The 27,521-nt window shown below is 41.3% G+C and overlaps 1 protein-coding gene across 6 annotated transcripts in view; it reads right to left on the bottom strand.

Moving 5' to 3' along the window:
• The window catches only part of cnot2 (CCR4-NOT transcription complex, subunit 2), a 134,510-nt gene that overhangs the window by 69,005 nt on the left and 37,984 nt on the right, over window positions 1–27,521 (bottom strand). For all 6 annotated transcript variants that reach the window (XM_078219747.1, XM_078219751.1, XM_078219748.1 and 3 more), the window contains one exon: window positions 836–958. In XM_078219747.1, the coding sequence (XP_078075873.1) occupies window positions 836–946 (111 nt within the window). In that variant the 5' untranslated portion in view covers window positions 947–958. The remainder of the gene's footprint in view (window positions 1–835; window positions 959–27,521) is intronic.

Below are 27,521 nucleotides of genomic sequence, written 5' to 3'. Positions count from 1 at the left end.
CATTGAGTAAGTCAACAGAGGGTAATAGGAGAGGGACTTGGGAATTAAGAATTAGAAGATAGTATTTTTTCAGTGATTAAAAGGTGATGGCAGAGGAGCTTAGAGATGAATGGGCAAAGCTACTGTTCAGAAATACAATGAAATGGTCAGAGGTAACTTGGTCAGACTTTGAAAATTTGGACTGGATATTGATGGAAGGTGAGGTTAAGTGACAACAGCAGGGCAGCAAGGACAGAGGAGTAGTGGCAGTAGGAACTTGGGTGTTGGCTGAAGTTACAGAAGGCGAATTATCACTTTGTGAAGAGTAAGTGAGAGAGATAAGGAAGGTATTTCAGTAAAGACAACAATAAGACCATAAACACCTTAAAGAAGAAACAGAGGCTGGATGATCAGGTGAATCATGAATGTATATTAAAGCACAATTGCACCTGACAGAAAGAGTACCCCAAAGAGGACTACAAAGTGTATAGAAACTTATGTTTATGTGGATATTAGTCAACTAAATACAGCGAATCTACAAATACATTCAAAATTTGCACAGTAGTCCATCTATGACTGTCAATGGTAATCCTTTATAGATCATATAGTTTTGCAACACCCTCCTTTCATTTATAGGATCTTAATAAGCACATCATGCATTCTATAACATTTAACTCTAAAGACAGACCCTAGAATGGAAAAACACAGAATTAAATACCATATGAAACAGGAAGTAATTTAATGTACAGTCAAAGGAGTCTGCGCTTAATAGATATTTAAATGTTTAAATTTTGCTGATGTCCTCTAAACCACTCACTACAAGCATTTAATTCTAGATATATAAACATTTACTTACATCTTTTTCTGTTCGATGAGGGAACATTGAAGACTGGCTGTAATACAGACTTTCATCATGGTAATCACTCTCCACTCCCTCTACAAACTTCTTTCTCGCAGCACCAAACATGCTGTTTGTCACCTATTTCAAAGACAAAGAAAATATATTTTCTTTAGTTTTTTTTTTACATCAATTTGTATATTGATGCAAAAAATCCACATGAAAAATATTATATTTCTATCCAAAATGCTTTCATGTTTATATCCATATGCTTTTTGTTCAATCGTCTAGAGCGTTTTTGCCACAATTCATCACGTGACCCCAGAGCTCCACAGCCAAAATGCTTCCTCCAGACACAACCGAAGACGAAAGGGAAAAAAAATTCTAGCATGGTTAGTTTAACAATACATAGCACAAAAGTTTCACACAATGATTACAGTTCTTGAACACCCAGTGAAAAATATGCCTTCAACAAAGGCACTTAAACTCACTATTACAGCAGTGTGAAATCCTAACAACATTAGCAACAAATAAAAATCAATGCAAAATATGGACCACAAGTACAAATAATTAGATAGGAAACTCTGGGTTTTCCAGCATCATCGGGACACCTCAGATATTGAGGCAGTCCATGTCCAAATGCAGCAAGACTTGGACACTATCCAGGCTTGGGCAGACAAATGACAAGTAACACTCGTGCCAGCAATACAACCTCCAACAAGAAGGAATCTAAATATCACCTATGCCGTTCAAAGGCATTGCCATCACTGAATTTCTCCACTTGCAATATCCTGAGAATTACAATTGACCAGAAACTGAACTGGACTAGCCATATAAATACTGTAGCTTCAAGAACAGGTCAGAGGCTAGGAATCCTGCAATGAGTAACTCAGCTCCTGACTCCCCAAACCCCATCTACAAGGCACAAGTTGGGAGTATGGTGGAATGCTCTCCACTTGCCAGGGTGAATACAGCTCCAACAACACTCAAGAAACTTGACACCATCCAGGACAAAGCAGCTCACTTGACTGGCACGCCATCCACAAGCATTCACTCCCTCCACCAAAGAAAGCACCATGGCTGCTGTGCGCACCATCTACAAGATACACTGCAGGAACTCACCAAGGCTCCTTAGACAGCACCCACCAAACCCATGGCCACTTGCATACAAAGGACAAGGGCAGTAAACATATGGGAACACCACCACTGGGAAGACCCCTTCACCATCCTGACTTGGAAATGTGGTACCATTCCTTTACTGTTGCTGAGTCAAATCCTGGAACTCCTTCCCAAACAATGCATTTCCATTCTCCGAAGAATAAAAAACTGTTTAATTTTGTTCAAATCCCTATGATAAAAGACTCAAATTTGGCAGGTTAAATGTAACAAGAAAAGCACATAATCGATAGCTATTGTTATGAAGCTCGCCTGAATCATAAGTTTTGCATTTTGAATTTGGCTAGGATAAGCATGAGATGATAAGGTTCCCCATGGTAAGCTTTTGCAGAAAATACGGACACATGGGATTGAGGGTGATTTAGTGGTTTGGATCAGGAATTGGCTAGCTGTAAGAAAACAAAGGGTGGTGGTTGATGGGAAATATTCACCCTGGAGTTCAGTTACCAGTGGTGTACCACAAGGATCTGTTTTGGGGCCACTGCTGTTTGTCATTTTTATTAATGACTTGGATGAGGGCGTGGAAGGATGGATTAGTAAATTTGCGGATGACACTAAAGTCGGTGGAATTGTAGACAGTGCGGAGGGAAGTGGCAGGTTACAGAGGGACATAGATAAGCTGCAGAGCTGGGCTGAGAGGTGGCAAATGGAGTTTAATGCGGAAAAGTGTGAGGTGATTCACTTTGGAAGGAGTAACAGGAATACAGAGTACTGGGATAATGGAAAGATACTTGGTAGTGTGGATGAACAGAGGGATCTGGGTGTCCATGTGCATAGATCCCTGAAAGTTGGCACCCACGTTGATAGGGTTGTTAAGAAGGCGTACGGTGCGTTAGCTTTTATTGATAGAGGGATTGAGTTTCAGAGCCAGGAGGTCATGCTGCAACTGTACAAAACTCTGGTGCGGCTGCATTTGGAGTATTGCGTACAGTTCTGGTCGCCGTATTATAGGAAAGATGTGGAAGTGTTGGAAAGGGTGCAGAGGAGATTTACCAGGATGTTGCCTGGTATGGTGGGAAAATCGTATGAGGAAAGGCTGAGGGGCTTGAGGTTGTTTTCGTTAGAGAGAAGGTTAAGAGGTGACTTAATAGAGGCATACAAGATGATCAGAGGATTAGAGAGGGTGGAGAGTGAGAGCCTTTTTCCTCGGATGGTGTTGGCTAGCACGTGGGGACATAGCTTTAAATTGAGGGGTGAGAGATATAGGACAGATGTTAGAGGTAGGTTCTTTACTCAGAGAGTAGTAAGGGCGTGGAATGCCCTGCCTGCAGCAGTGGTGGACTCGTCAACGTTGAGAGCGTTCAAGTGGTTATTGGATAAACATATGGATGATATTGGAATAATGTAGATTAGAGGGGCTTTAGATTGGTACCACTGGTCGGCGCAACATCGAGGGCCGAAGGGCCTGTACTGCGCTGTAATGTTCTATGTTTCACTTCAGGTCTAATTCAAGTGACCCACTAGGAAGCTTTTATCAAACAAAGTTTATTTAAGAATATAGTTAACATGTATAGTAAGAAAATTAGCAAGAACTTTTATCAATTATAAACAAGAAACAAAACAACCACTATAATGTATAACTCAATGAATATCTCTAATGTGTTCTAATTAAAACCAAAACCCATAGACAACAACAACCCTTTTCACAGGTTTAACACAGCACAGACTATTGCTCACGTGAGAATAGAAATTTGAGTCCCTTGGTTGAAGTCTGCACTTCTCTGGATTCACTCCAAAGTTTGAAGACAAGACAGCTTCCCAAAGCACCAGAGAGACTCTGGTCCAGCCTCCAAGAAAGCAGGTTTTCACCCTTCAGCTAACCAGCAGAATTTTCAAAACAACAGAGGGAAGGGATAAACACTTCTTTTTAGTTTGCTGTCCCTTCTAAAAAACTCAACTCAAAACCTGCAGTTCAAAGCTGAAACTATAACTCAATCCTTGTCACCTGATCCGCCCACATTTTTCTTTTTCCTCCCAACAATGACATCACCCAAGGCTGTGAGCATGATTTTTTAAAAATCTCTTGAAGGTACACTAACCTCACACCGTACATTATCCAATGTTACCCAGTTGTCATTACCATGCTTGAATTCTTTCCATTTTTGAAGCAAATGATTTCTGCTCTCAGAAATGAGATTGCAGCATGGCTCGGATTCAAATTTCAAAAAAAATATATGGACCGAAAAATTTAGGGACATCTTACTTATACTTTATCCCCAGCAGCCAATTAATGATCATCATGACGTTCAAGATTTGTTGAGGGCTCTTCTATCATAAAGCAGCAAAAATAATTCACACAAGATGATAACAATAGATTTTTTATCACAACAGCCCATCAACCAGTCAATTAAAAGGTCAAAGACTTTGTTTAAAATAAAATTAATTTAAAAGATAGAATAAACCAGTTTATAGCGTGTTAGTGTTTATTACAATGCATGTTGCTGGCAAGGTACATGAACAACTTCTACATTTTTGTTTTAATGACTAATTCCCGCATTCAATTTGGCCTGCCTCCCTTCAATGCATCACTTGTATCAATAACAGATTCAATAACAACACTATTGCACAGGCTCTGTCTCACTGCTCAAGAAACTGGGTCAGGATGCAGGTGGACAGGAAAGCACAGCTGAGGCTGCTCGATTCAATCACATTTAAAGTGGTGGCCTTGGTGGGTTAAAGAAATGTCTGCTCGGCATTTCCTCTTCAACCATACTTTAACTTACATTAATAGCCATCTGTCAATTTGTAGCCAATCTACTCGATAGGTCAAGATTTTTTGAAACTATTTCCCTCGAAAATTGGCAACTGGCCTCAGCAAATGTTATATTACGAGTAGAACTATTCTCCACATCGCCTATGACTATTGACCAATTGGTGCCAAACACGGATGCAAAACTTCAACAAGTGTCTTTACAGATGCAAGTAAACTGTAGCCACTAGATCATTGTTTATCCAATTCTCTTCTGAAAGTTAGTGTTGAATCATCTTCCACCACTCTTTCAGGCAGTAGATTCCCAATCTTAACAACTCTCTGCTTAAAAAACGTTCTTTTAATTTTGCCTATCGCCTTAAATCTTTGTCATCCAGTTACCAATCCTCCTGCCAGAGGAGACACTTTATTCATATTGTGATGAGTTTTGTTGGATAGCAAAACTGCTCTTCAGTCAATATATACATCCAGGTTCTCAAAAAATTCAAAATTAATAGGTAGCGAACTGGTGCTTCTAAATCCATGCTGCTAAGAATGGTCTTTGCCACTTCAAATGTACATGGTGTGTAATTCTGAATCATTTTCTCTACTGCAAGTTTGCCCAATTGTTCTATACTGCACAACTTCACTCCTGTTCCTTATCCCCACCCCTCCTAAATTAATACTTCCTAGCTTCTCATTTTCACGGCAGCTTCTAAAAATATTTACCAGAGCCTTCCCCATCTCTTTTGTCATTCCCTTAAAATTCTAATGTATTATCCCATCATTACCACATAGTTAATTCTATGAATTTTAATTTTCTTAACACTTGTATAGGTCTCAACCTCTTGATTGCCTATCTGACATTCAATCGTGGTTGAATAAACATTGGGAAGGGTGAAACCACCATCTTCAACCCTTTGCCATTGCTTCCATTCCATTTGAGTCGGATCGTATACTACCATGGTCTATTTGTCGTCAAGTTGTGCATCCAATCTCATAATTCTCGTCATCACAAACACCATCCTATCCCTGCAACTCCAACAACGTTACAGGTGACAGTGCCCTTTCTGGTCTTCTAACTCTGGCCATCTTTGCACACTTCCCTACCTTTGTTCCATAATCCACAGCACAACTCAAAGCCACTCGGGCAGTACATTTGAGCTTTCTCCCCAAGCTCATCCATCTTATTACTTCCTCTACTTTTGACTTCAAAATTGATCTTCTTTGACCATGCCGTTAGTCATCTTCAGTTCTTATCTGACAGTTGGATGTCTATTTTCTGTCTGGGACCATTACATTAAAAACACTAAATATATATCACAAACATTGTAGACTGCTGAACAAAATGGTCTGAGTCTCAAATTTGATTATAGTCTTCATTTATGAAAACTGATGTGCTATATCCACCCAAACCACTTGCCATTTCCTAATCCCTTATAATCTCTCTTCCTGACTAACCCACCTACTCCTTTATCCTCTATCATCTTTATCTGCAACTAAGCTTTTAAAAGGAGCCATCTGGTGTTTAAGAACCACCATTATGAATATAGAGATTAAAATGTTATTTTCTCCTGATATTACAGTGAACTGGAAAATACAAAACAATTTTTAAAAATGTTATCCCACCAGAATACAGATCTATGAATTGCTCATTTTCACGATCAACAGCTTTGTGGGGGAGATGGAGCAGCAATGTCTGGATCTTTGGTCCCTTTATGTACGGCTCCAGATTCTACAGAGGTTTGTTCTAAAATGAAGTGCAAGATAGGCTGACCTTGTCTGTGCTCTTTGTTGCTGAGATACTGGAAAGCACCAAGGACAACAGAACACTGTGTTTCATTCCACGTGTGCACTTAATTATAAAATAGAACTTTTTAAAAGGACATCAGAATCATAATCAAAGAACAAATGTATCATTTTTGACATGATGAGGTGACAGGAAAAGAATTGCATCTGAAATAGAGAATACACGTCTTGCCCTCAAAGAGGCTAAGTTGACCTGAGCCACTCTTTCATATTTATTATTAGTTAATTCAGAGGTGTGGAAGCAGGTTTTGTACCAACCTTGGAACTCATTGATTGATGAGTGTCACAAGTGCAGACATTTTTTTGAAACTTAGTATACCAATGGACATTTTTTTAAAAATGTTGGATGGCACAATAGCAGTTTTAATACCTTCCAGAGTATCTTTTCGTTTGGCATTCAACATTCTATAGTGTCACTCATTCAAACAAAAGTGGAACAAATTTATCTCAAGCCAGCTCGCTATGTAACCAGCTGTTGCATTACTTTTCTTTATGGATATAATTTTCACTGAGCAATGACACCAATCTCTAACAAGGTCTCGCTGTTTTGATTCGCTCAAAACCCCAAAAATCTGCGATAGTTGCTGTTCGTTTTGGAAAAATGCATCAATTAAATATGTGGTCACAGCTGTCAGATAATTCATATGCATGAAATATTATAATTCATTAATTGTTGGTGTAGTGCTTGCTTATGTACTGACAATAAATTAATTCTGTAATATTTTTACAAACTTGTCACAGAATTAGCATGCAACGATGAATGTTGTTGCAAATTGACATTCAGGAATCATGCCTCCTATGACTATGCGTTATATGCCATAGGTTTCGAATGCAGTTATTTACATTAGATTGGTATGTGCTCAGATGCTATACGATCATTTTATTAATTTCCTGCTGGGACACAAATACTCACAGCAAATTTAATAGCATGAACTAACTACCATTAACAGTGAAGGAACACTGCCTCTCAATACATAGCAATATTATTGAAAGCCTTCTGAAAATCCAAATACATCATATCTACTGGTTCTCTTTTATCTATGTGACAAGCAACATGCTCAAAAAACTCCGAACAGGTTTGCCCAACATGATTTCCCTTTCATAAATCCATGTTGATTCTGCCCAATCATATTATTTTGCAAATAGCCAGTTATCACATCCTTTATAATAGATTCTAACATTTTTCCTACCACTAACATCAAACTAAAGGTTGGTGGTCCTCGGTTTTCTCTCCCCCTCCCTTCTTAAATAGTGGGGTTACATCTGCTACTTTCCAGTCTGCAAGAACCTTTCAAGAATCTAAAGAATTTTGGTATATAACCAGCAATGCATCCACCATCTCTTAAGCCACCTCCTTCAACACTCGTGGTCTAGAGGAGTTATCAACCTTTAATCCATTAAAAAAAATACAACCTCTTTATTCACACTAATTTCTTTCAGTTCCTCATTTCCACTAGTCCCCTAATTTCCTTGTATTTCCAGGAGATTTTCTGTATCTTCCTCAGTGAAGACAGACACAAATTAATTGTTTAGTTTCCCTGTCTTTCCCTATTCTCTATTATTAATTCTCCAGTCTCCATCTGAAATGCACCTATATTTGGCCTTGCTGATCTTTCCATTTTCACAAACCTAAAGAAGCTTTTACAGATAGTTATCATGTTACTTGCTAGCCATTCATATTCTCCTTCCCCATTATCAGTTTCTTGGTCATCCTTTGCTAGATTCGGAATTGCTCCCAATCCTTGGGCTTAAGACTTTTTCTGCCAACCTTATAAACCACATTCTTTGATCCTGTGCAATCTTTAACTCTTCTTTTGTCAGCCATGGTAGATTCACCATTTCTGTTGGGTTTTTGTGTCTTAGAGGAATGTATATTGTTGCAAGCCATGCAATATCATTGCACGTCTACATCAAACCTTTTAACGTAATCCATCATACCATCATAATTTCCTTTCTTATACTTTAGGATCCTAGTTTCAGAATGAACTATATCACTTACAAATTTAATATAAAACTTTACCATATTATGGTCACTATTTCCTAATGGCTCCTTTACAGCAAAAATAGCCCAATCCCTATTTGGTTCCGCAATGTACTGCTCCAGAAACCCATCTCATACACATTTCAGGAAGTCATCCTCCACAGCATTTGTGTCAATTAGGGTTTACTCAATCTGTACATAAATCAAAATCACCCATTATTACTGTATTATCCAACTCACATACTCGTACCCAACATTAACACTAGTTTGGCGGCCTGCAAATAACTCCCACCAATGTTTACTGCCCCTTGCTGTTTATTAGTTCCTCCAAACTGATTCTACATCTTGATCCTTCAATCTAAGATCCACTCTAATACCTTATTAACAGTGCTTTACCCCACCTCCTTTTCCCCTCCACCTATCCTTCCTAAATGACGAATATCCAGTTCCCAGTCCTGGTCACTCTGTAACCACATCTCTGCAAGGCAATTATATCATACCGACTTGTTTCCATTTGCACCTTCAGATGAAATGCACTAATCTTTGCCTTTTTAACATTATTGCTTCCTTTCAGTAAAATGAAAAAAAAGTTTAAAGGCAGAAGCAAATTTTGCACTCAGTATGTAAACTGCTACTAAGACAGTCCTTTAATGAAAAGTGATTCATAGAAGGCTAAAATAAATCTAAGATGAAATTTTAGTTGTAAGCAAGATACCAAAGTACTCCAAATGCCCGTGGAACTACATCATAGAACCTCTTCACTAGTAATAAAGGGAAGTTTAAACAATCATTAAAAACAGTTCCCTCTGACGCATGTCCTACTGCAGGGTCAGTCATCTGGAACTGATAGCAAGTAATGAAATAAAGAGAGGAAGCTTCTCCTCCTACCTTGCAAGAAACTAACTGTCTTTTATAGTCTAACTGACATACAAAACTGAGCCAGGAACCAACTGCGCATGAGAAGGGAAAAAGGATTAACATGCAACATCATCTGGAATAAAGTTAGGGACTCATGAACAATATTCATGAGGAATTTCACTTGAAACAAACTGATAAAGTATAAAAGCCAAAAATAATATATAGATACTAATGACAACATTCACAAGTTCACTTGGGACTACTTGAAGCAGCTCTACAATACAAAAAACTACTACTAACATACTTTACACCCACTTGCTGGTGAAATGCACACCTAGAACACACTTACATTGGAAACTATTATCACGACAAAATTATGGCCAGTAGCGCTGGCTTATATTTACTGCTGCCGCCTGTGCTTTCAGAGGACCTGTAGAAACCCGTTTCACTAAGTGCATCTTGGTGCCTTCAGGGGACCTAAAGACGTCCACTTTACTAGGTGCCTCTGAAGACACTTCTGCTGCCTCATTTATACTGCAAAGGTGACTTCATACAAAATATTAAAACAAGTTCTTGATTCAAAATCCAACATTTTTAACAAATCTTTTCAGAAAGAAAGCCATTTCTACCAGTCCAAAAGCATATCACGAAGTCTCTCATGGAGGAGCTCTGTTCTTTCCATGCAGCCTGAATAGGAAAACTAAGTATCGGTTAAAGTTTATTTATTAGTGTTACAAGTAGGCTAATATTAATACTGCAATGAAGTTATTGTGAAAATCCCCTAGTCGCCACATTCCGGCGCCTGTTTGGGTACACTGAGGGAAAATTTAGCATGGCCAATGCACCTAAACAGCATGTCTTTCAGACTTTGGGAGGAAACGGAGCACCTGGAGGAAATCCATGCAGACATGGGGAGAACGTGCAGACTCCACACAGACAGTGACCCAAGCCGCGAATCGAACTGTGCTGTGAGGCAGCAGTGCTAACCACTGCGCCACCGTGCCGCCCATTAGTGTTAATTTGATTCTACGCGTAATTCATTTGGTGTATATAAATAACAAACTCCAAACCAACTTAGAACCTAGTTTAATATTTCAGCAACTTGACAGAAATAATGTGCAAGGCGGCAGGAAATACGTACATTGGATGCAGAGAAAGTTTAATCACAACTGACAAATTTTTAAAAATGGAATAATGCTGTTGCCTCATTACTCTTCTAAAACTGGCAGTATTTGAACATTATGCCAGGTTCATATCCAGAATATACTTGAAAAACTAAACCAAGCTGGGAGATTCACATTACAGGACTGCAGAAGCCTGTGTAATCTATCATGCATTTTACGTGATTGCTACCTCGTCATGTCAGATAGATCTGTGAAAAGACCAGCAGGTTATAGCTTTTTGATTTTGTGAAAAAAACAACAATGGTATGTATATACTGAAACTAGCTGGTTTAGAAACTGAATAATATATGTGGAGACATATTCAGAATAAAATTTTACAAAATGGCCCACATTTCGCAGTTAGCAGCAAACGGACTTTCAGGGGCGGAGGGAGGGGCTGGTGGGGGCAACATGCTCACAAAGATGTGGCAGACTTTACAAAATCGATTATCTCTCTTCCAGCATAACTTTGAATCTGATGCAGATCTACAACAAACCAGTGGCATCCAACAACAGTGAAGCCACCTGGGAAGTTTATCAACATGTGGAGATGCTGGCGTTGGACTGGGGTAAACACAGTAAGAAGTTTAACAACACCAGGTTAAAGTCCAACAGGTTTATTTGGTAGCAAAAGCCACACAAGTTTTCGGAGCTCCAAGCCCCTTCTTCAGGTGAACAAGCTGCCTGGTCCAGATGGCTTGCATCTCAGATTGCTAAAGGAAGCAGGGGTGGAGATAGCAGAAGCACTTGCCATAATCTTCCCTGGATACGTAGCAGGTGACAGAAGATTGGAGTGTGGCCCATCTGACACCCTTACACAAGAAAGGGTGTAAGGACAGTCCTAGCAATAGGCCAGGTTAGCATCAGTGGTGGGGCAAAGTTTTAGAAACATTAATTAGGAAGAAAAATCAAGTCACTTGTGGAGGTTTAAGTTAATTAAGGATAGCCAGCACAGATTTGGAAATAAACAATTGTGCTTGGCTAATCAAATCAAAATTTTTGGTGAACAAATGGAGAAGGTTGATGCAGTGAATTCAATGAATATTGTCTAAATGGAATATGGATTTTAAGAAAGTGTTTGACAAAATACCCCATAAAAGGCTGGTTAACAAAATGGCTGGTTCATGGAATAGAAAGATTAGTGTCAACTTGGATTTTAAAAATTGACTTAAGGAATAGAAAACAACAAATTGTGGTAAATGGATATTTTTTAGACTGGAGGATGGTAAACAATGCTGTTCCCCAAGAGTTAATGCAGGAAACACTGCTTTTTTGATATATATATTTATAAATGATTTAGATATTGAAATACAGTGTAAAATTTCAAAATGTAATGATACCAAACAAACTAACATGCGTGGCAAACAGTGAAGATGATATTAATTGACTGCAACAGACTACCAGAATGGGCAGCTAAGTGTCAGAAGGAATTTAATACAGAGAAGTATGGGTGATACATTTTGGCAGAAGGGATAGGAAGAGGCAATACAGATTTAATGGTACAGTTCTAAAGAGTGTGCAGGGACAGAGAGAGCTAGGGGATGAATGTTCATCGATCTTTGAAGATGTCAGGACATATTGAGACAGCGTGGTTAGCAAAGCATAAAGGATCTTGGGCTCTGTAAATAGAGGTATCAAGTACAAAAGCAGGGAGATTGTACTGACCCTTTATAAAGCTCTGGTTAGGCCACAATCATAGCGTCCAGTTCTGGTCACTACATTTTCGTGCCTTGATAGCGTGCAGAGGAGCTTTACCTGAATGGTTCCAGGGATAGGGGATTTTAGCTAGATTAGACTGGGGTGTTCTCCAAGAAGCACATGAAAATATGGGGAGATTTGATCAAACTGTACATGGTTATGGCAGGTTTGGAGAAGGCAGACATGGAAAAACTGTTTCCATCAGCTGATGGTAGAGGACTAGGAGACACAGATTTATGGTTCTGGGCAAAAGGCACAGGGAAAGGCAAGAAAGAACTCATTTTATGCAGCGAGTGGTAATAACCAGCAACCTGCTGCCCATGAAGGTGGTAGAGGTAGAGACGATCAAATGGATGTCAAATAGGCACCTAAGGGAAATAAACTTGCAAGGCTACGGGGATAGAGTGGGAGAATGAGTGTGACTGGAATGCTGCAAGGAGAGCTGGCATACACTCAATGGGCCGAATGGCCTTTTCCTGTGCCATAAATGGCTCTATGCTTCTAATGAAACCTCATTTTAGTATATTAAAATTATTAAAAAGACTCAAACCAACAAAAACTCACATTTTTTTTAACGTCTTTAACACAGAAAAGAGCACAATAAGATGCTGTGCCAAAGGAGCAGAGACCAAGTTGGTTTGTTCAAAGAGATGTGTTTTACGAAGGCTCAAAAGAGGAATGGAGAGGTGTAGATGCAGAGAACTGTTGGGGAATCGAGGCCTAAAAGGCTGAGGTATGACTGCCAAACAAAAAGATTGGATTCACACTGCAAATTCAGCATCTGTCTAAAATGATACAAGTTCACAAAGACACTAGAGTAGTGTAAATCAGGTATCAAGGTACAAAATGATCCAAGCACAGCATAGTGAGACTGCCTTATTCAGTGTCAGATCTGGACCTGACCTCAGATTCAATTGGCACTTACACTATAATTGCAGCATAGGCGAAGCAAAACCATTTCTGTAGTTAGGTAGTATGAATGCACAAGCAATTTGTTGGGAGGTTTCTCTGATGTAGCTCAAGTTAGAGCACTAAAAAGCCTCCACTTTACCAAGAAGCAGTATCTGTCAAAATATACAAGTGAGACACTGTCTTTAGTTCTTTGCTGATCCATACTGCCTCCAATACAGGTGTCAGAAAAACATCAAATGGCATCAAGATTCAAGGACTCTTCCAAGAACATGATTAACAAACTTGAGCTATATCCCTTTGGAGGATTTCTATTGTTTTAACTGTGAATAAAAATCATTTAAGATGTTCAAGTACAGGGTAAGTTGTTTATGCTTTGTTTTAATTTATAGTTTATGTCCAAATGTTACATTAATTTACAAATAAAGACACAAGCTATAAAATCATGTGCCAGCAGACAACAAAAAAGTACCAGTGACATCTATCTGATTAAGATAGCCTTCCTGCACCTAATGAAAAATCGAACTAAATGTGCATTCCTTTATTCAGGCATTAGTCTTGTGCAGGTGTTTGCAATGGCAAATATATACTTTCTGGCCTCCACAGAGCACAGACCTGGCTTTTGGGTTTCACAATCTGCCAACAGAAGTACAATATCCTCATTTGGCCCATTAAATATATTTATGGCATCAGGGTATTTGTACCATTGCCATAAAATTGCACCACGTCAATACATGCATGGTACAGTGGCTCAGCATGTCTTCATAGGCACAACTCCATTGTTTTTTGAGCAGATTGTTTTAAAAAAACAAACATGGATAGAATATTTTTATTTCTCTTCACAGCAGGATTGATATTGCAACAAGGTAGATTGTTGCCTTTAAATACGCTGCCCTGATCTGTTTTTTTAATTCAAATGTTTTCTCATTAGGGACATGACAATCGTAAGCAGCAGAAAAAATGAGAGTTAGGTGTAACATTACACACATGTCAAGGTCGGCCGTGGTCAAGTGGAAAAGATGTCAAAGTTATACCTGTTTTCAGTAAGAAATTTAGGTCAGGATGCTGGCAGAGGAAGACAGGATAACGAGGGATTTCTTGCTGAACGCACTGCAGCAGTTTCTGGCAAACATCTAAATGACAAGCCCAGAACGAGGAGATCCACTTTTCTTTCCCCATTCCCCCTCCCTCTCCTCCTCCAGTATTTTGGAAAAAAATTCATGTGTTATGTGACTTCACCCAAAGAAACACAAGGCTTCATAAGAGGCATTCCCATATTGTAACTTCTGTTCTACTTTCGAGTAGTTATAATCATATAAAACATATTAAAATAACTGCAAACTATTCAACAGAAATTCAACATTAAATTTACTTGACAGTTTAAGTGTTAGAGTATCTCTGAAGTAAAACCTCCTAGTGTTGCGATATTAGGTGATAAGTTATGGAATTTTCTTCTGTCTGATGGTTGGCTTGCAGTGATAATGGATAGTCAGCTCAAGATGATTACTACTAGCTAAGGAATAATTTGCTTAAACCTCTGCTAGATGTTGCTATGCCTAATGTTTAACTTCTGGAGTTGCCGTCCAATTTGCCCTGCTCTTCCACAAGCTCCAGTATTTGGGTATGCCACTGAGAGACTCAAAATTGAAACACATTGAGTGTCATTTCTGTACGCACCCACTAGATTATCACTAAACAAACTGCAAATGTTAGAGAATTGTCCCTTCAGTGAAAGTGAATTTTTAATAATGTGATAAGTCTTAATTACTTATAAACAATATCTGACACTGAAAATCTACTTCATAAATGTGGAGTCTCATTTCTTCAGATATTGATGGATATTTTTAAAATATTTAATATTTTCTTTGCTTTTCCTTTCTCATCTCTCCCTATTAATCCCATTTTTCTATTTAGCTGTCTTGCTTTCTGTATGTTTTCAGACTCCTGATACTGTAGTTGTTGCTCAGAAGTCCATGAAATTATTTGCAGAAAGTTACAAGCGTAATGAATGGCAAATGTCATTTGTCCACCACTGAAAAATATGGGCCATTATTCTGATCAAATGTTACATAGGCTAGAAAAAAATCCTTACGGTTTCACATAAAGAACATAGAACAGTACAGCACAGTACAGGCCCTTCGGCCCTCGATGTTGTGCAGAGCTTTGTCTGAAACCAAGATCAAGCTATCCCACTCCCTATCATCCTGGTGTGCTCCATGTGCCTATCCAATAACCGCTTGAAAGTTCCGAAAGTGTCCGTCTCCACTATCACTGCAGGCAGTCCATTCCACACCCCAACCACTCTCTACGTAAAGAACCTACCTCAGACATCCCTCCTATATCTCCCACCATGAACCTTATAGTTATGCCCCCGAGTAACAGCTACATTCACCCGAGGAAATAGTCTCTGAACATCCACTCTATCTATCCCCCTTATCATCTTATAAACCTCTATTAAGTCGCCTCGCATCCTCCTCCGCTCTAAAGAGAATAGCCCTAGCTCCCTCAACCTAATAATGTAGGGAGGAGTTATACAATAAATGGCAGAGTCATCAGGAGTATAGAAACACAGACGGACCTAGGTGTGCAAGTCCACAAATCCTTGAAGGTGGCAACACAGGTGGAGAAGGCATATGGTATGCTTGTCTTTATAGGACAGGGTATAGAGTATAAAAGCTGGAGTCTGATGATGCAGCTGTATAGAACGCTGGTTAGGCCACATTTGGAGTACTGTGTCCAGTTCTGGTCGCCGCACTACCAGAAGGACGTGGAGGCGTTAGAGAGAGTGCAGAGAAGGTTTACCAGGATGTTGCCTGGTACGGAGGGTCTTAGCTATGCGGAGAGATTGGGTAAACTGGGGTTGTTCTCCCTGGAAAGACGGAGAATGAGGGGAGATCTAATAGAGGTGTACAAGATTATGAAGGGAATAGATAGGGTGAACAGTGGGAAGCTTTTTCCCAGGTCGGAGGTGACGATCACGAGGGGTCACGGGCTCAAGATGAGAGGGGCGAAGTATAACTCAGATATCAGAGGGATGTTTTTTACACAGAGGGTGGTGGGGGCCTGGAATGCGCTGCCAAGTAGGGCGGTGGAGGCCGGCACGCTGACATCGTTTAAGACTTACCTGGATAGTCACATGAGCAGCCTGGGAATGGAGGGATACAAACGACTGGTCTAGTTGGACCAAGGAGCGGCACAGGCTTGGAGGGCCAAAGGGCCTGTTTCCTGTGCAGTACTGTTCTTTGTTCTTTCCTCATAAGACCTACCCTCCAAACCAGGCAGCATCCTGGTAAATCTCCTCTGCACTCTCTCCAATGCTTGCACATCCTTCTTATAGTGAGGTGACCAGAACTGCACACAATATTCCAAATGCGGTCTCACCAAGGTCCTGTACAGTTGCAGCATAACCCCACTCATTTTATATATGGTTTCATTCGGTGAAATGTGTTCAATTTTATCTACACAAACCAAGTCAAATAATCAATCAACAACTTCCCACAAACTTATAGCAAAGCTGTAATCAATAATCAATCAGTGCATCACTTTTGGTGCAAAATCATTTAGTGCACACGATGTGCAAGTTGAAGATGACAGATTAATAACATAATTGATTCAAAGGGTAGAGTCTGTTCTGACAGCACAAATCTCCTGTGTCCTGCTTATGGTACCTTGTGCCAAACAAAAGAAATATTTCATTTCAAGTATTGAAAAAAGAGACTTTCACCTTCAACATACTTTGGGCGGTTTAGGGAATGTACTTTACAATAGGATTTGCAATAAAATAGGTTTGGGATCAACGCTACATGCATTCACACATACAAATATAATTTGCTGGGCGGCACCAAAATGTTGCTTCAAGTAGCAAATAAACATTACTGACGAAATTGCTTCAATTTTTTGGATGTGTTGGTGGATACAAATTGCCTCAATAGATCAAATGCCATGGATGTGCATGGTCTGCAAAACATTTTACCCAACGAGTCTCCCAACTGACAGAATCTGATTAAATATATCCTAGGATTCTTTGGGAGGCAAGGGATGAGATTGCAGAGCCTTTGGCTTTGATCTTTGGGTCCTCACTGTCCATGGGGATGGTGCCAGAGGACTGGAGAGTGGCGAATGTTGTTCCTTTGTTTAAGAAAGGGAATAGAAATGACCCTGGTAATTATAGACCGGTTAGTCTTACTTCGGTGGTTGGTAAATTGATGGAAAAGGTCCTTAGGGATGGGATTTACGACCATTTAGAAAGATGCGGATTAATCCGGGTTAGTCAGCACGGATTCGTGAAGGGCAAGTCGTGCCTCACAAATTTGATTGAATTTTTTGAGGAGGTAACTAAGTGTGTTGATGAAGGTAGGGCAGTTGATGTCATATACATGGATTTTAGTAAGGCGTTTGATAAGGTCCCCCATGGTCAGCTTATGATGAAAGTAAGGAGGTGTGGGATAGAGGGAAAGTTGGCCGATTGGATAGGTAACTGGCTATCTGATCGAAGACAGAGGGTGGTGGTGGATGGAAAATTTTCGGACTGGAGGCAGGTTGCTAGCGGAGTGCCACAGGGATCAGTGCTTGGTCCTCTGCTCTTTGTGATTTTTATTAATGACTTAGAGGAGGGGGCTGAAGGGTGGATCAGTAAATTTGCTGATGACACCAAGATTGGTGGAGTAGTGGATGAGGTGGAGGGCTGTTGTAGGCTGCAAAGAGACATAGATAGGATGCAAAGCTGGGCTGAAAAATGGCAAATGGAGTTTAACCCTGATAAATGTGAGGCGATTCATTTTGGTAGGACTAATTTAAATGTGGATTACAGGGTCAAAGGTAGGGTTCTGAAGACTGTGGAGGAAGAGAGAGATCTTGGGGTCCATATCCACAGATCTCTAAAGGTTGCCACTCAAGTGGATAGAGCTGTGAAGAAGGCCTATCGTGTGTTAGCTTTTATTAACAGGGGGTTGGAGTTTAAGAGCCGTGGGGCTATGCTGCAACTGTACAGGACCTTGGTGAGACCACATTTGGAATATTGTGTGCAGTTCTGGTCACCTCACTAAGAAGGATGTGGAAGCGCTGGAAAGAGTGCAGAGGAGATTTACCAGGATGCTGCCTGGTTTGGAGGGTAGGTCTTATGAGGAAAGGTTGAGGGAGCTAGGGCTGTTCTCTCTGGAGCGGAGGAGGCTGAGGGGAGACTTAATAGAGGTTTATAAAATGATGAAGGGGATAGATAGAGTGAACGTTCAAAGACTATTTCCTCGGGTGGATGGAGCTATTACAAGGGGGCATAACTATAGGGTTCGTGGTGGGAGATATAGGAAAGATATCAGAGGTAGGTTCTTTACGCAGAGAGTGGTTGGGGTGTGGAATGGACTGCCTGCAGTGATAGTGGAGTCACACACTTTAGGAACATTTAAGCGGTTATTGGATAGGCACATGGAGTACACCAGGATGATAGGGAGTGGGATAGCTTGATCTTGGTTTCAGATAAAGCTCGGCACAACATCGTGGGCCGAAGGGCCTGTTCTGTGCTGTACTGTTCCATGTCTAATATAAAATAATTCTTCATTGTGAGCTCATTATACAGGAATGACACGGGTTATTCAGAATTCTATTTTTCTTTGTGTTCTGTATAAGTTTCAGTTAGTTTGTCACATCTAAAACATGAACATTTTGCATTATCCTCATGCTCTTTCAAGTTCCACTATTGTTAGGGATTTTACTGTCGGACTGGGCTTGCAGAGTAGTGCTCCCATAAAAAAAGGTAAATATTGAATTACTTCACTACTTTGTTTCTGAGGTCAGTCTTAAAAAGATCAGTAATGAAACACTGTAATAAGCGTCTGTTTAACTTCTTAGGGCGCGATCCTACCGGCTCACTTTGCCGGTCGATCAGTGTGGCGAGCCGGGAATATAGCAGGCAAGGAGAAAAAAACAAATTGCACCAGCCGAAAATTGGTTTTGTATCTTCCCGGCCTTGTTTTGCCGGCGAGATTACATAGAAGTAATCTAAGTTAATACCACTTGCCTGCTCCCCTGCACGGCTTCTGCTCCCCCCCACCCACCCCCGCCCCTTGCCAGTATAATGTCACGCCAGTGAGAATCACTGAATCACTACAGCTATGCAGTAGTGGAGACCAGGCACCAGGGCTATGCTGGGGGACATACTGAAGCTTCCGGGTGGTTGGGAGCACAGCCTTGCAGTGTCCACTGGACAGTGTCAGCCTGGCAATGCCCACTTGGCCCCAAGGCAATGCCCAGTTGGCATCATAAGTATGGCAAGGGCAGTGCCAAGGGGTGGGGTATGACAAGGGGGGGCTTATGCAGGGGATGGTTGTCAGGAGTTTGCCAACGGGGGCAGCGGTCGATGAGGGGACTCATCAGAAGGGTCCGATGTCCATTGGGGGAGGGGATGGTTAATCTCCCAGTTCAGTAGATGGGGACGCCTTGTGCAACGGCTCCCGAGCACTCCGAACCCAGCTTCCCCAGCATACTTTTGGTCCCCTTATTTGTGAAAGGATATATTGGCCTTGGAGGGAGTGCAGAGAAGGTTCACCAGGTTGATAACGGAGATGAGGGGTGTAGCTAATGAGGAAAGATTGAACAGATTGGGTCTGTACTCGTTGGAGTTTAGAAGGCTGAGGGGTGATCTTATAGAGACATATAAGATAATGAAGGGGCTGGATGGGGTAGAGGTAGAGAGATTCTTTCCACTTATAAGGGAAACCAGAACTAGAGGGCACAGCCTCAAAATAATTGGGTGCCGGTTCAGAACAGAGTTGGGGGGGAACTTCTCCTCTCAGAGGGTGGTGAATCTCTGGAATTCTCTGCCCATTGAAGTGGTGGAGGCTACCTCGTTGAATATGTTTAAATCACGGGTAGATAGATTTCTGATCGATAAGGGAATTAAGGGATATGGGGAGCAGGCGGGTAAGTGGAACTGATTCGCTTCAGATCAGCCATGATCTTGTTGAATGGCGGGGCAGGCTCAAGAGGCTAGATTGCCTACTCCTGCTACTATTTCTTATGTTCTTATACTTAGACTCCATCCACCCCCCCACTCACACAAAGCTCCCAGGTGTCAGAAAAACTCATGCCCATGAAACCTGTGAAGCCAAATTCTAGGATTAATTCAACCTTTTCTAAACTGATCTAGAATCACGGTCATTAGGATAGCTAGTAAAATGTTTTTTTTCCATTATTTGTGAACCAAGAAACTTCAAGCTAAAATATTGTAACCTCGTGCAATCTGTTGATCTTCACTTATGTAAACCAGGGATGTAATTTGATGTATTTTTCCATCATCGAAACACATTATTTCTAATCAGCAAATTACACTGACAAGGGTATACTTTTCAACTTTGGGCAATGCTACACACTTTGGGCACACTTTGATCCTTACAAAGAGAGTATGTTCCTTGACACTAAATCTGACACACCCTGAAAACTGTAACATTGCCAACTACAAAAATGGAATTTAAAGCTTAGACCCTATGGAAAACATAATTGGCTCCATTGGAAAAGCATGTGCACTCAAATACATTCATATCTGTGAAAGTGTCGGCTCAATTGGGTTTAACTATTGAGTAATACAAACCTGAGCAGACTGCCGAGAGGAGCAGCAAGATTCCACTGTTTAAAACGTGAACACACAGCCGATCGGATTGCACAGAATCTGACCAGCCTGTGAAGATCATTCAGGATTAACAGTTGAGCTGCTCATTAATACACTGTTGCATTTCTATATTCAGACTAACCTGAGAAAAGGCAGGAGTGATGCACTGATTCTTCCCCCACATGATGAGTTATACATTACTAGGAAGGCAACAGTTTTTAAAGAATTTATAGTGTCCATCCCCTAGCTTAGCAAAACTGTAAAGCGTTTCCACTTCGTATGGATGATAAATTTGGAAGTTTAAACGAGATGTCACGGCCAGGTGAGGTAGAGTGAGGCTACTTCCACCAGGAAATTGCAATGTTCTCTGCACTAGCATCATTTACTTTAAAAAAATGGATATCTTTAAACAAAAGTTTATGCCACTTTATACTGTGTTCCACTTATTTAATGTTTCACTTGGAGTATTCCACATTCCCACAAGCCCCATCATTTTAAATGGCCCAATAATAAGGTGCAAGCTTCACACAGAACATCCTAGATGCTACAAATCAGCCAATCGATAACACCAACATAAAAATTTAACGATTACTGTAGCCTGCATATGTTCATAACCCAATGATGGCCACAATGTTCAGAACTGCTTGAATACTCCATACAATTTCAACCATCTCTGCTCCATATCAAGAGATGAAGATCAAAATACTGCAACATTCCACTATTGTAGCTGATTGTTCTTTTGCTCAAATATTATGGTCTTTTTATTTTACAGTAAGAAGTCTCACAACACCAGGTTAAAGTCCAACAGGTTTATTTGGTAGCAAATGCCACTAGCTTTCGGAGCGTGCTGCTCCTTCGTCAGGTGGAGTGGGACATGTGCTCACAAACAGGGCATATAGAGACACAAACTCAATTTACAGAATAATGATTGGAATGCTAATCAAGCTAATCAATGCTAATACAATGATGGCTCCGGAGGAGATGTCGCAGCTTCTCCGCTCCGGGGAAGTACTGGACGACGAAGGGTACTCTGTCCGCCATGTCCAGTGTTTGTCTTTTGATCTCTTTACACATCTCTTTAACCTGCGCTTAACCCTCCTCATAGCTACACTTTTCTAGCCCTGGCTAAATCCAAATGATGTGGAGTTGCCGGCGTAGGACTGGGGTAAACACAGTAAGAAGTCTCACAAGCCCAGGTTAAACTCCAACAGGTAGCAAAAGCCACTAGCTTTCGGAGCACTCACTTCATCGTCCAGTACTTCCCCGGAGCGGAGAAGCTACGGCACCTTCTCCGGAGCCTTCAACATGTCATTGATGAATACGAACATGTCGCCAAGGCTATCCCCACACTCCCACTTCTTGCCTTCAAACAACCGCACAACCTCAAACAGACCATTGTGCGCAGCAAACTACCCAGCCTTCAGGAGAACAGTGACCACGACACCACACAACCCTGCCACAGCAACCTCTGCAGGACGTGCCGGATCAACGACACGGATGCCATCATCTCACGTGAGAACACCATCCACCAGGTACACGGTACATACACTTGCAACTCGGCCAACGTTGTCTACCTGATACGCTGCAGGAAAGGATGTCCGGAGGCACGGTACATTGGGGAAACCATGCAGATGCTATGACAATGGATGAATGAACACCGCTTGACAATCACCAGGCAAGACTGTTCTCTTCCTGTTGGGGAACACTTCAGCACTCACGGGCCTTCAGCCTCTGATCTTCGGGTAAGCGTTCTCCAAGGCGGCCTTCACGACACACGACACCGCAGGGTCGCTGAGCAGAGACTGATAGCCAAGTTCCGCACACATGAGGACGGCCTCAACCGGGATCTTGGGTTCATGTCACACTATCTATAACCCCCACAACTTGCCTGGACTCGCAAATTCTCACTAGCTGTCCTGTCTGGAGACAATACACATCTCTTTAACCTGTGCTTAATGCTCTCTCCACTCACATTGTCTGTACCTTTAAGACTTAATTAGCTGTATTAGCATTGATTAGCTTGATTAGCATTCCAATCATTATTCTGTAAATTGAGTTTGTGTCTCTATATGCCCTGTTTGTGAGCACATCTCCCACTCCACCTGACGAAGGAGCAGCACGCTCCGAAAGCTAGTGGCATTTGTTACCAAATAAACCTGTTGGACTTTAACCTGGTGTTGTTAGACTTCTTTCTGTGTTTACCCCAGTCCAACGCTGGCATCTCCATATCATAACTTTTTATTTTAACCATCATTGCATACTTACGTCCTACAAGAGTTATGCTTCCGTATTGCCATATAAAGAACCAGTAAATAGCACACACTGATCATCTGTTATTGAATTAGACTATAGCTGGCCACAATAAGCAAACCCATTTTACACATGACTATCCGGGGGGGGGGGGGATGTGAGTGAGAGACGAATGTTACATTTGCAAGAACACCCCCCCCCCTCACCTCCCTACCAGCTGAAAAACATAACGAGATTGGTTGTTGTATCAGAGCAGTCACCTCAAGAAACTAACAAATTGGGAACACTGCATACGTAACTTGGTGTAGAGCAAAGATTGTAGGCAATACTAATCCAAGTGGAGGGAGTGGAAATAAACTGTAAGAAAACTAGAAATCCATATTAAAATAGTGCCATTAGATTTCCATTGTTAGCCTTTCCCTCTACATTGCAACTTACAAAAGGAGCAGAAGCACTGTACAGCTAGAATCTGCCAATAACATACAGCTGCTCAGTTAGCTCACAGTAGAACTACTTATTAAAATCTTGTGATCATACAGCCCTTGGCAACATCATCCTAAGACATGAAGCCAGGTAGCAAATGTTTGTTTTGAAAAAATTGAATGATGATGTCTACTTAAAAAAGCACTTCCAGTTTCTCTCACCATAGAACCGTAGAATCCCTATAATTCAGAAGGAGGCTATTCTGCCCATCGAGTCTGCACCAACTCTCCAAAAGAGCATCTTACCCATGCCCACTCCCTCACCCTACCCCCGTCACCCCACGCATTTACCATGGCGAATCCAACTAACGTACACATCTTGGAACAGTAAGGGGCAATTTAGCATGTCCAATCCACATAACTGCGCATCTTTGGACTGTGGGAGGAAACCCACGCAGACATGGAGAGAACATGCAAACTCCACAAAGAGAGTCACCCAAGGCCCGAATCGAACCCAGGACCCTGGCGCTGCGAGGCAGCAGTGCCACTAATAAAGAAAGTACCACATAGCACAATTTCAAGAGCAATAATAATCACCCGTACAGTTTACATATTTAAAATACAAACAGTTCACTATACTCTATGGCCTGTATGGATCTATCTATCTTTATTTTATAGGATTTGCTTGGATGGGTTAGCATGCAGATAAGGACTAGGTTTTAAATTGATGCTTCAGGATACATTATTACAAGTTTGCAACTGAACACCAGAAAATGCAAAGTCGCTCATAGCAAAAAATGTCAGTTATGCAGTGATGTGAAAATACTTGGTCCAGAGGCAAGAGAAAAAACACAAGCGAGCAACAATAAGGCACTTTTCATTGTTCCTGTTCAGGGTGAGCACCCTCCATGCACCAGTCGCACATGTTTAACATTCCAGTTAGATGTCAGTCAGTTTCTACATTTTGCAAACTTGAGGCTGTCCAAAATCCTGCTGTTTATAATCAATTCTGCACGACAACTCCAGTCCAGTCCATCTTCCCTCTATTCGCTGATCTACAATGGTTCCCATTGTAAGATGAACATTCTCATCCTTGGCCGGAATTCTCCAGCTGGTGAAATCTTCTGGTGTCATCGACAGCACACCCGCGCCACAGGTTTCCCGGCGGTGTGGGGTGCAGTCAATGGGAAATCCCATCTGAGACCAGCGGGACCAGAAGATCCCACCGCCGGCAAACAGCGCACTTCCCACTGCAAGAAACATGTCACAAGGAGCCCAGAGAATTCCCCCCATGGTTTTCCGCCCCACTGTGTCTCTCTGTATTTTCTCTGGCCGGTCAACTCTAAAATATCTGTGCTCCTCCAATTCTGGCCTCTTCAGCATCCCAAATTTAATCATATTGCTACTGGCGACCATGCTTTCAGCTGCTAAGACTAAAATTCTCTCCCTAAACCTCTCTACCTCTTTCCTTCAAAGCATTCCTTAAAATCTACATGTTATATACCCTAATATCTCAAATGGCTTTGTGTCAAATTTGTTTTAAGATGTGCTCCTTATGGGTGCCTGGAGATGTTTTACTATTTTATTACATTAAAGACAATACTTGTAGAAATACAAGTTGCTGTTGTGCAAGCAATTAAGAAGGCAAATGGTATGTTGGGGGTATAGGAGTAAAGAGGTCTTGCTGCAATTATTTAGAACCTTGGTGAGACTGCACTTGCAGTATTGTGTACAGTTTTGCAAAGATATACTTGCCAAAGAGGAACTGCAACAAACATTCACCAGACTGATCCCTGAAATAGATTTTGAAGAGAGATTGTCCTCCGAGGAGAGATTGAGGAAACCGGGCCTATATTCTCTAGAGTTTAAAAGAACACGAGTGATCTTAGCGAAGTGCAAAAAACTCTTAGAGCTCAACAATTCGCACAGACAGGGCAACCACTCTGAGGAATACTTTCACTCAGTTCGCAGACAGGGCGAACGCTTTGCGAAACAATGTCGCTCAGTTTGCAAGAATTAATCCAACCTACCTATTTCGTGACATTTTAATTCAGCACCTTGATCTCATGCTCCCAAGTGTCCTTGGCCTGCTGCAATGTTCAACAGAAAAAAACTCAGCCAAGATAAACTGCCACTTAGAAAATCAAGGATTAATCAGGACCAGTCAGCATGGTTTTGTTAAGGAAAATCATGCCTTACTAACTTAATTGAATTTTTTTTAGGAAGGAAGAAGTAGGATTCATGAAAGTGGTGCAATGGAAGTGGGCTACATGGATTTTAGCCATTTGACAAGTTTCCACATGGTAGAATCGTCAGAAAGTAAAAGTCCAAGGGATATAGGAGAATGTGGCAGGCTGGATCCAAAATTGGCTCAGAGAGAGGAAACAAACGGTAATGATCGACAAATGTTTTAGCGAACGGAGTGATGTTCCACATGGATCAGTGTTGACTTAAATGTGGAGGGGATGATTGGAAAATTTGCAGATGTCACAATTGATGGTTAAGAGGATAGCTGTGTAGTCCAGAATTATAACAATGGTTTGGATGAGTGGGCCGAATTTAACCCAGAGTAGAGTGGGCGGCATGGTGACACAATGGTTAGCACTGCTGCCTCACAGCGCCAGGGACCCAGGTTCAATTCCAGGCTCAGGTCTGAGTTTGCATGTTCTCTGTGTGTCGCCCACAGTCTAAAGATGTGCAGGTTAGGTAGATTGGCCATGCTAAATTGCCCCTTAGTGTCAGGGAGATTAGCAGGGTAAATACATGGGGTTACGGGAGTAGGACCAGGATGGGATTGTGGTGCAGCCTCAATAGGCTGAATGGCCTCTTTCTTTCTGCACTGTAGGGATTCTATGATTCTAGAGTACAGAGAGATTATGCATTTTGGGAGGGCAAACAAAGAAAGGGAATACTTAATAAAATGGGAGGATATTGAGAGGGCTAGAGAAAGTGAGAGACATTGGAGTGCATATCCACAGGTCCTTTAAGGTGGTAGGACAGATAGGTGGTAAAGAAGGCATGCTTTCCTTTATTGCAAGGGATATAAAATACAAAAGCAGGAATGTATGCTGCAACTGTACAAGGGCTGTTTTCCTGTGAACTGAGAAGACTGAGGGGTGGCTTGATTGAAGTGTGCAAAAATTATGAGGCACTTAGACATAGTAGACTGGGATAATTTGTTTCCCCCAGTGGAGAGGTCAAACATCAGGACAGATTTAAGTGAATGGGAGGATTAGAGGGGATATGATTTTCACCCAGAGGGTGGTAGATGTCTGCAACTCACTGCCTGGATTGGTGGTTGAGGGAGAAACCGTTGACTCATTTAAAAAAAAAAGATACCTGCATCCACACCTGAAGTGCAAGGCTATGGACCAGATGCTGGAGGGTGGAATTAGAATGGGAGGCTTATTCTTTTCAGCCGGCAGACACAATGGGTTGAATGAACTCTTTTCTGTACCATAACTTTTCTATGGTTCTATAATGCAGGAAAATTACATTGAAGAAAAAGATCAGCCATGATCCACTTGAATCACTGAGCAGGCCGACTAAGGGACCAAATAGTTTACTACTGCTTCTATTTCCTATGTAACCAGTTGGAAAATGCAGGAGACGATTCAACACTTTTCACACAGACAGCAAATCAGACCTGTAACAAGAGATCTATCAATGTTACTCCGGAAGAGCAAACGAGCAACCAGGATTTCTTCAGCTTCCATCTTTCCTCCCTTGCAAGGGAAGTCACCTTAAACAAAGACAGAGGCCAGGATTTTTTGGTTCTGCTGTGGTGGGATCCGTTCCAGAAATGCAGACCAGCCATAAGTCCATTGGCTTTTAGTGGGATTGGATGATCCACACAGCCGACAGAGCTGGAAAATCCCACCCAAAGGACTAACCTGAAGAAACTAGTTGGGACCTTTGAAATCCATTTTTCTTTATGATTCTAAAGCATGAAATGTACCATTCAGTATTTAGTCTCAAGAAGTTGTCAGGCCCATTTCAGACAGGCTAAGTAGGGACACTTGAAAATTATTTAATTTTGGTACAAAATTGCAGGGATATTCCCTTGTTTTTCAGAATAAATTACAGGCTTCTCCATATTTCCATTGATTCTTCTCCAATTTATGGTTCCCTACCATCCATGCATGATGA

The sequence above is a fragment of the Mustelus asterias genome, chromosome 9 (assembly GCF_964213995.1).
Source record: "Mustelus asterias chromosome 9, sMusAst1.hap1.1, whole genome shotgun sequence".
NCBI classification, from domain to species: Eukaryota; Metazoa; Chordata; class Chondrichthyes; order Carcharhiniformes; family Triakidae; genus Mustelus; species Mustelus asterias.
The sequence above is the reverse complement of the archived record's forward strand: the minus strand, read 5'-3'. Positions and strand labels throughout refer to the sequence as shown.